This window comes from Hydra vulgaris, chromosome 02, assembly GCF_038396675.1.
Source record: "Hydra vulgaris chromosome 02, alternate assembly HydraT2T_AEP".
NCBI lineage: Eukaryota > Metazoa > Cnidaria > Hydrozoa > Anthoathecata > Hydridae > Hydra > Hydra vulgaris.
In genome coordinates, this window is record NC_088921.1 from 38,557,372 (window position 1) to 38,574,854 (window position 17,483).

Sequence of the window (17,483 nt, forward strand, 5' to 3'; positions counted from 1 at the left end):
ATATATACAACCATATTTTTAAGAAAGCAAGTTATTGACTCAAATATTTATGTGTATCCAAATACAATTTCACATTATTTAGTCTATTTACCATTAGAATTTTTCTTGGATTATTTTTATATCTTAACTTAAAATGAAAATAAGACATTGTTTATTAATAAAGGAAATTATTGTAAGAAAGTATACAAAAAATATTGCAAGAAACAAATTGGGTTCTTGATGACAAGACTATTAGACTGATGCAACTTTCCGTATTCTTTAAATAATGTTGATTCTTTTTTAGTTTTAGTTTTTGTATAATATATAATTGTATAACTATTATTATACTTTTGTATAATAGTATAATTGTATAATTATTATTATACTTTTGTATAATACAAGATTTGTGGGTTAAACAATTTTATCACATTTTCATCATAAATTATCTTAAACTTCAAAAAATTTACAAAACAACTAAAAAAATTTTATACCAGATATCATGTTACACTGACATGATGGTCCAGCTAAAGAAGTAGGCAAAGGTGTGGTTTGAGGTAAACAAGAGATTGATTCTAAATTTGTAGAACTTGAAGCCTAAAAGAAAATTTAAAAATGTAATAAAATATTTTAAATAATATATACTTATATAAATGCATACAATGTATACATATATATTATATATATATATATATATATATATATATATATATATATATATATATATATATAAATAAATATATATATATACATATATATATATATATATATATATATATATATATATATATATATATATATATATATATATATATATGTATATATATATATATATATATATATATATATATATATATATATATATATATATATATATATATAGTATTGTTCAAATTATTACGATAATTGAGAAAAAATTTTAAATTAAACTTTACTTGTACTTTTTGTCATTAAAATGCATTATAGTAAATAAGTATTATGATTAATATCATACTTGAGGCATTACTCTGAGATTTTAGTGCCTGCATATAAGATTCGTACTTTGAAAATTTAAAAAATACGTTAGTAATGTTTATAGTTATGAATATTCAATTTTTTCAATTATTTGCAATTAGGCAGGGATTATTTTGCAAGAAGTTAGGCTACCAGAAATGACTTGATTTGAGGTCCTGAAACCAGACGATCAACTTCATGTACAAAATCAAAATAGTCTTCAGTGTTTTATTGTTTTATTTATTTACTTTAGTAGCAATGGGGAAAAAAAAAGATTTATCTCCCCGTAATAGGGGTCAGATTAAAGTTCTCTAGGAGAATACAGAGCTTACTTAATGTCAGATAGCTTTAAAATGTGGGGTGTCACATCGTGTCAAGCATAAAAAAGAACATACAGCATGGCTCAACTGGTACTCCAAAACGTAAAGGAAAATGCGAAAGAAAGCGGATATCATCACAACAAGATGATCGAGCTTTGGTGAGATTCTCTAAATCTAACCGCAAGATGACATCCACAGATTGATGGTTAAAATGAACACTTTAGGTGTTCAGATGAGTAGCAGCGCAGTGCGAAGAAGTATAATTGAAGCTGGTTTGAGGCATACCGACCAAGTAAGAAACCAAAATTGACTGCTGCAATGATGAAGAAAAGATTATTATGGGCCAAACAATTTGCCATGTGGACAGCGAGGACTGGAAAATGGTGAGTTGTCTAAATGTACTTCCATACTTTCCAGCAAAATAATTTTTAAATTTGATTAGCGACAAACAAACTAAATGAAATTTAACTTAACTAGAAATTTAAATTACTAGAATAAGAATAATTGTAACAGTTGTAAACCTATAATAGTAGTCTGTAAGTCACTGTATATGTGTGTGTTTAAGGTATGCTTTTCGGATGAATCAACATTGGAAATGTTATATATATATATATATATATATATATATATATATATATATATATATATATATATATATATATATATATATATATATATATATATATATATATATATATATATATTGTACATAATTTTATTATTGATTGTCTTACATTTCATTTAGAAATTTAAGACAATCAAATATCAACAATAACACTAATTATGTAATTTATGAAATTTAGACTTTTAGGCAATCAAAACAAACGCATAGCTTGCAAATAATATACAGCTTGCAGATTTGGTGTTAAATGCTTTTTAAAATTGGTAACAATAAAAAAATTAATTGAACAGTTGGTAATTGTGTCAATGTTGAAAGCACTCTCTCATTCTACAACCACTGCTAGTTTATAAATCAATCAAAATCAAAACCACCAAACTCCAAATTTACAATATCTGCGTTGAAGAGAACCAATGGTTCACTAAAATACTTGTACTTAGCAATTACTAGATATTCCTTTAAGTGTGCAAAATATACTTCTATAGTGCTGATTTAAAGATCTTTTAAGGTTTTTTTAACATTTAAGGAGCTTTAAAAATATATTTAGCATGCTTAAAGTTCAAAAACTCTGACTTAAATCCAAGCAGTTTTTCAGGAAAAAAAAAAAAAAATGGTGAAAAATGAAGTTTTTTTGTTGTAATAAAAGTCCTTCATATCTAGATAATAAATTACAATTGTTAAGCTATAAACTAACTTTTAAACATTTTTATTTATAAAAAAAGATTTAACCTAGAGTGGCTTTCATAAACAAACTACAGTGGCTTTCATAAACAAACTACAGTGGCTTTCATAATCAACCTACAGTGGCCTTAACGACAAGATCATTCAAAATACCGAATTAAAGACCTTATATTTTTATTATTTTAGCTTTTTGACCTGATTTTTTGATTGATTTTAATACTAAAATAATATACTTTTTTACCCTTTTATTTATTTATGTTATACAATGTATTTCAAATACAAATTAAAAAAAAATCTTCCTTCTTTTTTTATTTCTTTTAAAAAGTAAATAATAATTTAACTCATTTCTAAACAATTTAAGTGACCTTATATTTTTGAAAGCCACTGTATATTATAACATTTAATGATGAAAAGACAGGGAGGGTTGACAGGAAGTTGTGGAGATAGTAATAGTCATTAGAATATTTCTCTCTAGACTAAATATCATCAGATATAAGTTTCTTTCGTTTAACAAAGTTAAAATCTCATTATTTTAAAGTTTAAAACTGATTGACCCTTATTATAAAACAGGATATAAGGAGACTTATCATTCTAGATAATTTTGGTCCATTTTGGTAAAATGCCCATTGTCTATGCCTAATATATATATATCTATATCTATATATATATACATATATCTATATATTAGGGTGGAGCAATTTTCATAGCAAAAAAAAAAAAGTTTAAAAACCAATATTACTGAGACACGAATCAATGTCTATTAATTATAAGATAAAAGTAAAAAAATATTTTTTGATTTTGATGAGATCTTGAGGGTCTTCTTTGGAATTTAAATTCTTGACAGGTCCTAATATTTTTGAATTTTTTTTTTTCTAAACCATATCAACCTTGGACTCAAAAAAAGCAGAAAAAATGCTTGTTTCATAAATAATAATTTTATTAAAAAAGTAAAAAAAATACTTGCAAAAATATACCTTAAAACCCCCGTTTTGTTGAGGACGGGGGTTTTTAATGAAAAAAACAACTCTACTTTTTTAATTTTAATTTTTTAATAAAAACAAATATTATTTTCAAAATCAGCATATTATTTTGCTTCTTTTAAGTATCAAGTTAATATAGTTTAGAAAAAAAAAATTTAAACAATATTAGGACCCATCAAAAATTTAGAATCCAAAGAGGAACCTCAAGAACTCATCTAAACTAAAAAAAAAAAGAGTAAGGTTCCTTTTTCACCAAAAGATATTGATTTGTTGCTCAGGCAAATCAAATTTCAAAAATTTTCAAAATCGCTCCACCCTACTATATATCTATATATATCTATATATATCTATATATATCTATATATATCTATATATATCTATATATCTATATATATATATCTATATATCTATATATATCTATATATCTAAATCTATATCTATATCTAATATATATATATATATATATATATATATATATATATATATATATATATATATATATATATATATATATATATATATATATATATATATATATATATATATATATATATATATATATATATATATATATATATATATATATATATATATATATATATATATATATATATATATATATATATATATATATATATATATATAGATAGATAGATATAGATATAGATTACCAACAAAAAAAACTCGACTTTAAATGTTTTAAATCAATATTTTTTTATTAGTTAAAAAAAAAAAAAAACATAAACAAAATTTTATTTGAATTATATTACTAAATATGTTGAAAAAAAATTAACCATAAAAAAATTTTATACAAAAGAATTTACTTAAAAAGTCGTGGATTATGATCTAGAACTATTTCTTAACTAGTCAAAGTCAGTTAGCCAATTGTTCCCTTTAGGTTCTCAAATATTACAAGGTTAAATTATCTGTCAATCTCAGACATTTGTTGTTCATATTTGCAGAATCCTGGACTGTTTAACTATTAAATACCAAAAAGATACAAAATATTTATTCTTTTGTACAAAAAATCAACTTATATACACTTATTGAAAGATTAAATATCCAAATCATACAGAAATACAGAAAAATAATATCTAAGGTCAAGCAAGAAAATTTTATGACAGCATATTGACAAAGTTTGATGGTTGCCTAATTTTATTCGCCTAATTTAATTGCAATTCCAAAAAATGCAAGCCATTTGTAACTTCAAAGATGATGAACAGCAAAATCTCTACAGGAAAGAGTGCCTGTAAAAGCACTTTTTCCTTTTATACAATTTCATGTTAATGAACTAAATCAGTCTCACTAAACCAGCTACAAATTGGTATTTAGAAAATGGTGCTAAAATTATATCTAAAGGTTACAATCTACCAAATTGTCACAAGTTTGTCTTATAGAAAATTTTATTTGTAAGTATAAGTTAAATAAGAAACAAGGTAAAGTTAATGCAAAGCAAAAAGTGCAAAGTAAAATTGTAAGATTGTCCTCATAGAAAAAAAAAAAATTTATGATGTTCCTCATAGCACTGCGATAAGCCAAAAGTGCTTTCTCAAGATTCTCAAGGTTTCTAAATGCTTTCTCAAGGAATAGTAATTCAAACTATGTCAAAGTAAAGGAGTACTCTAAATGTAAAAGTTAAATTATTTGTTTTTTACTTTTATGTTAATCAAAAGACTTCAAGGTAGATTCATTTTTTTAATTACATTTTTGCGATAAATTAAATTCAGCCCTTTATTTATTTTATTGTTTCCGCGTTCAGTTGTTTCAAACAACAGAACACAGTAGTTCATTTGTTTGAAAAGACAATTATAGCTGCTATAAATCTTTCTAAGAGAAATGGAAGAAATAAAAGCATATAAAAAAAATAAAGTCATAAACAAACTAAACTTTTTTTCCACATAACTGAACATACATTTAAAACTACTTTAGAACATACATTTAAACTATTTGGAATTTTTATTGCAGTAGTACTTTGATCAAACTTTCTTTTAGGTGTAGATGTGATTACATCTTGTGTAACAGGAATCTTGTGCTTGTATTTATTTTCATTTCCAGAAACATCACCGGACTAAATTTTAAAAAACATAATACACTAACAGGTAACCACAAGTTAACATTGATTAATTTTCGTAATTTCCTTATATATTTTCTTTTTAATACTGTTTGTTTTTTCTAAATTTATATATTGGAGCTGGAGTAGTTAAATATAAAATTAAACCTTACAAAACTAATTATCATTATCAGAATTTATTTAATTACAAACTTTTAAACTATATATTACCAAGAAGAAATTAGTGAAAAAGAAAATAGTGTTAAAAAACTGGTATTAAACCAACAGTATTAAATTCAAAACAATAGTTGTTGCACAAAGTGCTAACATTTTTATAACAGCTTGTTGTTAAATTAACTGTCAGTTGGAAATGGGTTAAACAACAACATTGCCATATGCAACTGATCAATTTTAGTGTGGCCTTACCTTTAGAGGATTATGCACAACTTGCTTAGAATTAAAAGCATCAAGTGGAAGAAGTTTAACTAAAGTATCAATACTTAAGTTTTTCTCTGAGATAACACGACAAATAAAATTGACTCTGCTTTCAACTTGTTCATCATTAACAACCTAAAAAATTAAATTTAGGATTTAGTTTAAATAATTAATACACTAGAATAGATAGATAGATGTGTATACATATATCTGCACTTATATATATATGTATATACATATATTATATGCCCACACACACACACACACACACACACACACACACACACACACACACACACACACACGCACGCACACACACACACACACATATATATTATGTATATATATTATAGAAAAATCGATGTGTGTATATATATATATACATATACATATATATATATATATTTATATATATATATATTTATATATATATATATGTATATAAGTATATATATATATATATATATATATATATATATATATATATATATATATATATATATATATATATATATATATATATATATATATATATATATATATATATAGATCTATAGTTTGTTGGCTTTGGGAAGAGCGGAAGGAAAAAAGTGATTCTTACGCCAACACATACGTATATATATATATATATATATATATATATATATATATAGAACCCTTAGATGTTGTCCGAAAGTTTTTTCGATATTTTGTTGACAAAAAGTAAAAATTAAAATGCAAGACCGGAATTTTTTTTTTTTAATAATGATAGACTGCCTGCCCCAACCAAACCCTCAGTCGATGTAGCAGCACTCCCTTGCGGGTCAGGCTATTTGTCAGTCGATGTAGCAGCACTCCCTTGCGAGTCAGGCTATTTGTCAGTCGATGTAGCAGCACTCCCTTGCGAGTCAGGCTATAAGATAGTCGATGTAGCAACACTCCGCGCATGATTTACAGTAAAAAAAATAAAAACAAAAACATTTTATTAAAAAAAATTAAAATAAAAACATTTTATTAAAAAAAATAAAAATAAAAACATTATTTATATTGTTAAAAACATTCAAAATGTTATAAAAACATTCAGAATGTTTTTAAAAACATTCTGGTCAATTAAATTTGCGTTTTTGTGGCTTTTTTAAAAAACGATTAATTTGTAATTAAATTAATGGTTTTTACTTTCGTCCAACACGCAAATGTTGGACGAAAGTCAAAAGTAATTAAAAGTGACGTATGTGTTGGCGTAAGAATCACTTTTTTCCTTCCGCTCTTCCTAAAGCCAACAAACTATATATATATATATATATATATATATATATATATATATATATATATATATATATATATATATATATATATATATATATATATATATATATATATATATATATATATATATATATATATATATATGTATATATATATATATATTATTTTTTACACAGTGTTTCATTAATAAAGACTCATCAGCAATTTTTCTGATGAGTGTTTATTGATGAAACATTGAGTAAAATAAAAAAAATTGATAAGTGATTATCTACTAATCTACTATTGCCCTGTTTTTTTAAAGAACAATGAGCACTCTATTTTGTAGAAAACATATACTATATATATATATATATATATATATATATATATATATATATATATATATATATATATATATATATATATATATATATATATTTATATATATATATATTTATATATATATATACATACATATATATATATATATATATATATATATATATATATATATATATATATATATATATATATATTGCTTGCAATAATGATAGCCTACCCTAAAAAATTTTAATCTATATATTTAATTCTATATATATTCAATTTTAAAAATTAAATATAGACTTACATGATGCTTAGAAAAAAACTTTTCTAGCCTTAAATCGTGCCAATAGCATTGTAGCCCATCTGGGTTGTCCAAATTAAATTTTTTTTTTGTAAAAAAAGAAGATTTTGCCCCATTTAAAATTGTCCCAGGTTACATCCTGCTTTACCTACTCAAGACGGTTCCGCTTATGCGTCTATGTGAACAATGGTGAAGGCATACACTTGCAGTAATTCAAGTCTTCACAATTCTAGAAAATTTGAGAGATCTGTCAGGGTCCGACCTTTAGATTTAGGTAATGTTGAAGTAATTGGAACATGATTCTCCTTTCAAAGCTTGTCAAATAAGCAATCGTTTTGCATTTAGATTCCAAATCAATGGCCTTCCTGTTGACTTCATAACAATAGGGATCCTTCAGGAAATTGGAAATAATCTTTCTTAATCTCTATATTTACTTGGAAATCTTCAACACGCTCAACAATGTTTTGTTAATGAGATGACTTGAGGTTCCTCAATTTCGGTCAAATTGTTACCTTTTCCCATTGTAATTTTAATTGAAAACTAACCTATGGATAGTAATAATTATTGTTTAATTAGTAAACAATAAATATGTATCAATAAACTCTTGATTTTATTACCATTTGTGCATTTTCAAGTCTATGGGCTATCTTTATTTTGGCATCAAAATCGGATTTTTGCAAATAAACAAAAACAAAAACCTTTCAGAAACTTGGCTTTTTACAGCCAACCAGATATACAAAGAAGATTTTGAGCGTTAGAAATTGCATATTGGCTGCTAAAATTAAAATTTTGTAGGGTGGGCTATCATTATTGCAAGCATTGTATATATATATATATATATATATATATATATATATATATATATATATATATATATATATATATATATATATATATATATATATATTTATGTAAATTATGTTAGTGTATTTTAAAATAGAGTGCTCAATGTTCTTAAAGAACAGAGCAATAATAAATTAGTAAAAAACACTTATCTAACTTTTTTCTTCGACTTGAAGTTTCACTATTGCTGGATCATCAGGAAGAGTTCTTCATCAGGAAGAACTCTTCCTGGTCATCAGGAGATCATCAGGAAGAACTCTTCCTGATGATCTAGCAATGGTGAAACTTCAAGTAGAAGAAAAAAGTTAGATAAGTGTTTTTTCCTAATTTTTATATATATATATATATATATATATATATATATATATATATATATATATATATATATATATATATATATATATATATATATATATATATATACATTCTACCTATTTATTAGTCGATGTAGCAGCACTCCTCACATCATTAACTTTATTTATTATTCACATTATTTGCCAATTGATGCATGTAAACAGTAAAATAAAAATAAAAAAAACATTCAGAATGTTTTTATTTTTATTAAAAACATTCTAAATGTTTTCAAAAACATTCTAGTCTATTATTTTGTGTTTTTGTGGTTTTTAAAAAAATGATAAATTTAATTAGTTTCCTCAATTAAATTTAATGGTTTTGACATAAAGCATACTTAATTTTGTCTTATTTAAACACAAAGAGTTTTTAAACACAAAGAATATGCATATATATATATATATATATATATATATATATATATATATATATATATATATATATATATATATATATATATATATATATATATATATATATATATATATGTATGTATATATACTACTGTCTTTTATTATTAAAATGGTCATATTTCACAAAGTGATTAAAGTTTTACTTTCTATTCGGTGAGCAACTAAATTTTATTATAGATTAAGTTTACATAATAAAAAATAAAATCTCAACTAACTCACACTTATATTAGTTATATGAGTGGTCAGACCATTTTATCCATAACTATATATATATATATATATATATATATATATATATATATATATATATATATATATATATATATATATATATATATACATATATATATATATATATATATATATACATATATATATATATATACATATATATAAATACATATATACATACATACATATATATATATATATATATATATATATATATATATATATATATATATATATATATATATATATATATATATATATATATATATATCAGCACTTGGAATTAGGGTGGGCATTAGGCAATGCCAACCTAACTGCCAATTTAAAAGTGTATAGGGTTGGCAAAAATTTGCCGACCTCGTTTCTGTGTTTCATGGTAAAACTATTTTGTCAAGTTTTTTTGCTGACCAGATCCCAACCTATAACATTTTAAGGTTGGCAATTTATTATTTAATCATTTGAAAGTATCCACAAAACTTGTTAAATGTCAGTTTAACAAAAAAAAAATTAAAAACTTATAGCGTAATCCACAGACGTTACAACTTTACCACAGACGTGACGTTAAGAGTAATATCACTTATGCTGTAACAGCTAGAAGTGTTGTTCAAGTAATTTTCAAAAACAATAATCATCTGTAATCAATAGTTTTTATTAGCTAACATAAAATAGTATACGGTACAAGTTTTTAAAATTTTTTAAGTGTTATTAGTATGTAAATTAGCAAATGTTTTTGAATGGTAAATCTTGTAGAAAACTGTATTGCCCCCTGTTATTGAGGTTTGGCTGGCACAATATAAACACTATATCGCCTTTATCGATGACAGAGATGTCATCTTTCTAGGGAAACGTGAAAAATTCCTGGCCAGATCTTCTCAAAAAATTTATGACAAACTCATTTCCATCTGCAACTAAGGCTTGAATTAACCCAACATAGTATTTGACAATTTTTTAATAGTATAGATGGTTATACTTGGACACTTTTCTTTCATTTCTTCTACCAAACAATTAATATCAGGAATATCTTTCCCTTGTCCTATTATTCTGTCTGCCGTTCTTTAGATACATCCCCCTATTTCATCAGGGGCACCTTTTACGTGCCCCTTTTCTGTGAAATGCCATCTGATTGTTTTAGCTCCAAACTCTTTTCAAAAAAAAGCACCTAGCAAATAGAACATGGACTTGTTTCGGTACTGTTGAGAAGTACTATCGCTAAGGAAATGAACTGTTTCAATGATAGGCAGTTTTTCTTTCAAGTCATTAATAACAAGCTTTAAATGTGCACAGATCCCAACAAAGTTAAGTTGCCTGTTATCTGAAAATGTACAGTAAGATTTGGCCTTTATTTTGTTTTCAGAAATACTGTAATAGTACGCCACAACTGTATGGATTGACACTTGGTTTCTTGATTCACCAAAATGGAGCGATTGAATTTCTTTTGAGTATTAGCAATTGTAATTTTCTGAAAAATCACAATGAATGAAAATATCCCTAGGCCCCAAGTTATTTTTTATTTTTGATGTAGCTTTGAACTGGTGGTTTATATTGCATACATGCCTCATAAACTTTTCTAACATGTTATTAATAAAATGTAAAAACAGCTGTTTTTTAGTTAATGTTAACTCTTCTTTTACAGTTTTGAAACATGTCTTTATTTTACCTTTTACCAAAACTTCAACTCTTTTTTTAGACCATTGGGGAAAAGTTGCTTGTTCATTCTCAAATTCTTTACAAACTATTTTTTTGTTTAAACAGCATACTCCACATTTTCTTTCTAGGCCACTTCTCTCAGCTCGCCATCACATGTTATACATTTTAGCAAGGCAGTGGGATATTTATATGCCAACATCTTTAAAGTATACAACTTTTCAAGAACCAAAGCAAAATTCTTATGGTCAATACAAAGACAAGTATCTCGTTTACGGAAGTCTGGTGAACTACCCAAAAGGGTCTCAATTTTCAAAATGTGCTATAAGATGTTGAATTGAACTCGTTTGTTTGTTTAAAGTCATTATACAAATTTAACATTGTATCATTCAATAGTCTTTTCTGTTTTTTCAGTTTGTTTTTTGTTATTGTTTCTTTTTTCCCAGCAGTAAGCCTACTAGAACTATCTTTTTCTAAAAAGTTTTGTACTTCCATCTTAAGTTTTTGTTGTTTCAGTATATTTGAGAGTTGATGTGTATGGTATGGATTGCGTGGTAAGATATATCTAGAAGTAAGATTGTTAAAGCTTCTTTGAAGTCTGTACTTCTTTATTATCTTTCAGCTTAATACCCTGGCAAAAACCTTTTTTTTGTTAATACATCTCTCATTAGAAAAATTTGATTGTATTTGTGTCTTTAACACTTCGCTAAAAAGCAAGCTTTTCTTTACTTCCTTTGAGCATTTTGTACCACTAGCCATTTTTTTAAACAGCTTTCGAGGAGTATTATCTTTTGCAGACTGCAGTCTGTAGAATTTTTGTTTGTACTTATCACCTCTTCGCTTTAACAATTTTTTTTCTTCTAATTTTTGGATTTTTTTCTTTAACCGATCTCTATACTTTCTATGAATTTTTAGCCCGCTGCTATTTCTGAAACTAGATTCTTGACTGGGACCAGGAAATACATTGAAGTCTAGTTCATTGTCAATAGGAATAATTACAATTGGACTTTCAGGTGGTGTTGACAAATATTCAATTATTTGTTGTCTTTTCTTTTTCATTTCTCGATCTTCTGGTCCTTTCCTTCCAACCTTTTCTTACTGATCTTTTATCCCTTTCTGAAAGTTCATAAATTTTCTTCCGTGTTGCTTTTTTTCTTTCTCTGTCTTTTTGTTTTTGTTCTTCATACTTTTCTAGGTTTTCAGCTTTCATCTTCTCCCTCGCCTTTCTCATACTTAGTTTTTTCAATTCTCTAGTTTTTTCTTTCCCATCTTTGTAATCTATCAGGCTAGACACATTTATCTTTTCTCTAATAATTAATTGGCTAAATGAGCTAAGTTTTAAAATATTAAAAATAGTATAAATAGACATTAAAAAATCCATATACAAGTAAAACTGTTATTTGTTGTCACGTCCATTCCACTGGCGTCACATCTGTTGACAAATTTATATATTCTATAAATTTTTACTACAGATGTGACACATTCACACTACCAAATTCAAATTTTAAAGCTTCAACGCTTATTAACACAAAACAACTCCACCAAACCTTCCTTAAATTTTACTCATTAATAAAAATATCTCACATTTCAGTTAGGACAACAGAGAGCACTACTGCTTCATTCTATCTACAGACATGACACTTGAACTGGTGACACAAGCTTCAATCTCATAAAAATTACTTTAAAAATATGTTTTGAGGAAAATAATATGTCAACTCTAATTTTAATGTATTTTTAATTATTTATTATGCATTAAAAAAAAGTTAAGTACTTCTATCAAGGATTAAACTACTTGGGATTAGCAAAAGGTCTGGGTGGTGACATTCCACCACCCAGACCTTTTGCTGAAAATACTATTTTGGATTGGGTTAGATTAGTTTAACATTGTATGAGCTGTAAATTTATTATTTGTACCCGTTAAAAATAAAAATAGTATTAACTTGAAAGAAAAAATTAGTGGTGACAGTATATTGCTACCGCTACCTTTCTGGAGAATCACCCATATATATATATATATATATATATATATATATATATATATATATATATATATATATATATATATATATATATATATATATATATATATATATCATTTTAAATGTATCCTACAAAATAAAGTGCTGAATGTTCTTAAAATAGAACAATAAACTATTAGAAAAACATTTATCAAATTTTTTTCATTTTACACTGTTTCATCAATAAAGAATAATCAGAAATGAATGATCAAATTAATAAACTTCAATTTATACCAATAATTAAATTACAGAAAGTCATATATGTATTATACCAATAATTAAATTACAGAAAGTCATAAATGTCTTAACTACTATTATTTCACGCATTTGTAGAGTATGACACTATTATAAAAAGAATTTTTTAGAACTATTTATGACTGCTTTTGTTAAAAATATATTTTTAAAGAGGGATATATTATTATTATTTGAGCTCATTTATTTTTATAGTTTTTTAAGAGAAACTTATTTTCATGCATTTTCAAAACATTCTTGGTTTGCATGTGTAACTATTTCAAATTATTCTTCTAGACATCCATTTTTTGGAGATATTATAATACTCAGGTGGTTTTTTAAGAATGGACCAATTCAATATAAAAGCATTTAAACACCACATTTTTTAATAAACATTTTTCACTCATTGAGCTATTGTTTTTTTGTTTAAAATTAAAATACTTTTTAATTTTAGTATCTTTAATTTTAATAAAGTAATTTTTTTATTTGGAATTTCTTTTTTGTATTGGGTCATTCCAAACCATTGAGCTTGTCATCCCACAGTTTGGACTTGGTTAATTTTTAAATACATTATAGGGTTTATAAAAACTAGGAAAATCTTAAAGTTGGAACTTCCAACCCTAATGTTTAATGAGATATTCAAGTTTTGATTTTCTTATTTATGTTGAATCTTTTTGCAAAAAGCTTTTTTGTCATTAGATAGCAATATTTAATGAACAAAATGAGGTATCGAGCAGAAATCTGGTACATAGACAATATTTTAAAATGTAAATTTGAGTATCATGTTAAAAGTTTTTTTAAAACACCTTAACTACATGTAAATTGAATAACAAAGGCATATATCTTCTGGTACTTTGATAAATTTATAAAGACCTATAAAAAAAAAAAAGATAAATTTTTTAGGGCCTTTTACAACTTTAAATATACATACCAAAAATCACTTTAAAAGCATAATATATTTTGCAATTTTTGTCTTTTCTAAATACAGCTTTTTATGCAAAGCATACTTAAATTCTGAATTAGCACAAAATTTGTTGCGAAGTCTTTTTGAGTTGAAAAATAAATTTATATACAATTCTAATTTTTTTGTATCTGGGATGGGTGCAAGGTCAGAGAGGGGGAGTGATGGACATTTTTTCAACCCCATCCCCCTCTTAAACTTATTTTATTTTTTGAACTTATAAAATCAAGTGGTAAAGATAATTTTTTTTAGACTAGGATGGAAGGAGGGAGGAGGGGGTAGGGGGAAGGGGGAAAGAGGCAAAAAAAAAAAAGTTTTCTTCCTTTTAATAATACTTTTATTAGCATAACTAGAGTTGCCATATGTCCACCTTTTACGGAGGAGGTTCCTTTTATGACCTATTTTATAACTCTATATTTTACTACATAATTACAAATTCATTCATAGAGTTTTATTTTAAATACACTTCAAAAAATATACAAAAATTAAAAATAATTACGCTACAGAACTTTTTTTCTGTAAATCTTGATTATTTCATTCAAAGATTTTAAAACTGTGAAAAAAATTTTACTTGCAAAAATTTCTGACAAAATAAACTTACTATAATATAAAAAAATCGGGAAAATATTATTATACTTTGTAATTTAGTTATGTATTGTTACAAGGATCAAGACTTTAAAAAAACACATATCGCACCTTTTTTTTCACAACCTCCCAGGGGTCAGCAACCCACGGCTTGCAAGTCGCATGCAGGTCTTTTATTTAAATTGTGTGGCTCTTTAGCGATTCCGAGTTATATACATTTTAATAAAAGCAATTAAAAATGAATTAAAGTTATAGAGATATATTAAAATAAAGTACGTAATTATTAATTTATTATATTATTGCTCAAACACTTTGCAAAAGTGTGTGAATAAAATTTGTTTGAATGTAATCTCAAAATTTATATAAGGTATTGATTTTTTTATTATTCCACAATTCTTAATATATTTTTAGCAACATATTTTTAGGTAAATTTTATTCATAGAAAATAAATTTTTTTCACATTTAAAAATATATTTGATTTTTTTTACAACACAACTATTTTTGCATAAAACCCATTTTCATAAAAACAGAGGCAACCAAAGGGTGTGCAAAACACAGGTATTGGATATACAATAATTAAAAAAAGAAATATGTCATGACATGCACTAGGGTTACAAAAGTAAATGATATAAAAGTCATTAAATGAGACAATGTTCCTAATTTTTTTAATTAAAGATTTAAGTTCAATGATAAATCAATGACATTCATGTAATTTTAACAACATTTACAACTTAAATAGACTTAGCATTTGTAATTGGTAGATTCATTGGATAATTGGATATTACACACTTTTATTTAGTGCTGTTAAATATCATGTGTATAAGCAATACTACAAATTACTATAAAAAATAATTTTTAAAACATACTTGCAACAATATTGTGTTTTCGTAAGTCTCATTATTACATAAACAGAGTCCCTCTAACTTTTTTCCTCTGAGTGACAACCAATCTTCTTTTGTTAATTGACTGAGATCAAAAGGAAGATGCGAACAAAGAAAATTTCCTGGTTCAACTATGCCTACTGACTGCTTTTCATTGAAATACATCAAAAGTTTCATTTTAAAAAGTTAAAAAGTATTACAACCTATTTGTGCTACGTAGCAGAGTATTTATTTTGTAGCGCTAACGAAACAAACTAGCCGTAACAAAGACGTAGCTGCTACGTAAGAAGGCGCAAAGATATGGCTTTTTGTTGTGGGTTGAGTTTTTATTTATAGGTATGTTTTTAGGTAAACCAGGTAACTATTTCAGTCCAGGAGACGACTCTTTTTTCTTTCTCTAAAAATAACGTCTATACTACAACTTTTTTCCCTTAACAGTCAAGACTGCTGTGCCGAGTGGACAAGGGGACGGCAAGACCAGAGCGATCTAAACTGAAGGCCTATTCAACACGCGACCGTAAGCCGTGTCTGGTGACCTATTATAATGAATTAAATTTAAATAATATGCGATGATAAAAACCACAGTTAGCAATATTAAATCATTGATATATGGTTACATCGATGATATATAGTTACATATATAATATATATTACAGTTACAATGTAATATGGATGGTTAAGCGCCAAACCAGTATAGTTGTATAGGCTGGTTTTGGCGCTAAGTTATCGTATGTATCGTTGTATCTAATACGTACGTCTCGCTATTAAGCTCGAAACGCTTGCCGTAATTATTTGCCTTTCGTAACTCTTATTGACTTATGACAATTGTAACTTTCATATGCAAAAAAATATTTTTTAGTATATAAAAACTTTTTATTTACAAAAAATTGGAACTAATTATAAAAATTACTGTAGCTAACTATAATTACAGCACATGTTTCGAGTTTGAAAAAGAGGTGTACTTTCGACTTCTAATAGAAGTCGGTATTAAATACCGTAATAAAAATAATAGAAGTTCTATTATATACGTTGATATATATTACATATGTTACATATATAATATATGCACGAATAAATACAACATTTACATTCTTACATTTAAAAAAAAAAAAAATTATCATTGTAGCATAACGATAACTTTTTTTTTGATATATAGTTAAAAAAAAAATTTATAATGGCTTATAGTTACATCAATGATATATATTAACATACTACGTATTACAGCTACATATGATATGTAGCTGTAATACGTATTTAATTTTTTAAATACGTATTACAGCTATAAAAATAATTTTTTTTTTAAACTATATATCAAAAAAAAAAGTTATCGTTATGCTACAATGATAATTTTTTTTTTTTTAATGTAAGAATGTAAATGTTGTATTTATTCGCTCACAATAATCTGCGAAACATCCATGCAAC

General features: G+C 25.3%; 1 protein-coding gene across 2 annotated transcripts in view; it reads right to left on the reverse strand.

Annotated features, from left to right (window-relative positions):
• LOC101240190 (uncharacterized) overlaps positions 1 to 16,807 on the reverse strand; it is a 41,357-nt gene extending 24,550 nt beyond the window's left edge. The window contains exons 1-4 of one of the 2 annotated variants that reach the window (XM_065790809.1): positions 16,047 to 16,807; positions 6,046 to 6,189; positions 5,506 to 5,637; positions 471 to 573 (exon numbers count right to left, since the gene is read on the reverse strand). In XM_065790809.1, the coding sequence (XP_065646881.1) occupies positions 471 to 573; positions 5,506 to 5,637; positions 6,046 to 6,189; positions 16,047 to 16,238 (571 nt within the window). In that variant the 5' untranslated portion in view covers positions 16,239 to 16,807. Of the gene's footprint in view, positions 1 to 470; positions 574 to 5,481; positions 5,638 to 6,045; positions 6,190 to 16,046 lie in introns of both variants that reach the window. The other variant, XM_065790808.1, reaches the window with a different exon arrangement.
• Positions 16,808 to 17,483: the final 676 nt, after the last annotated feature.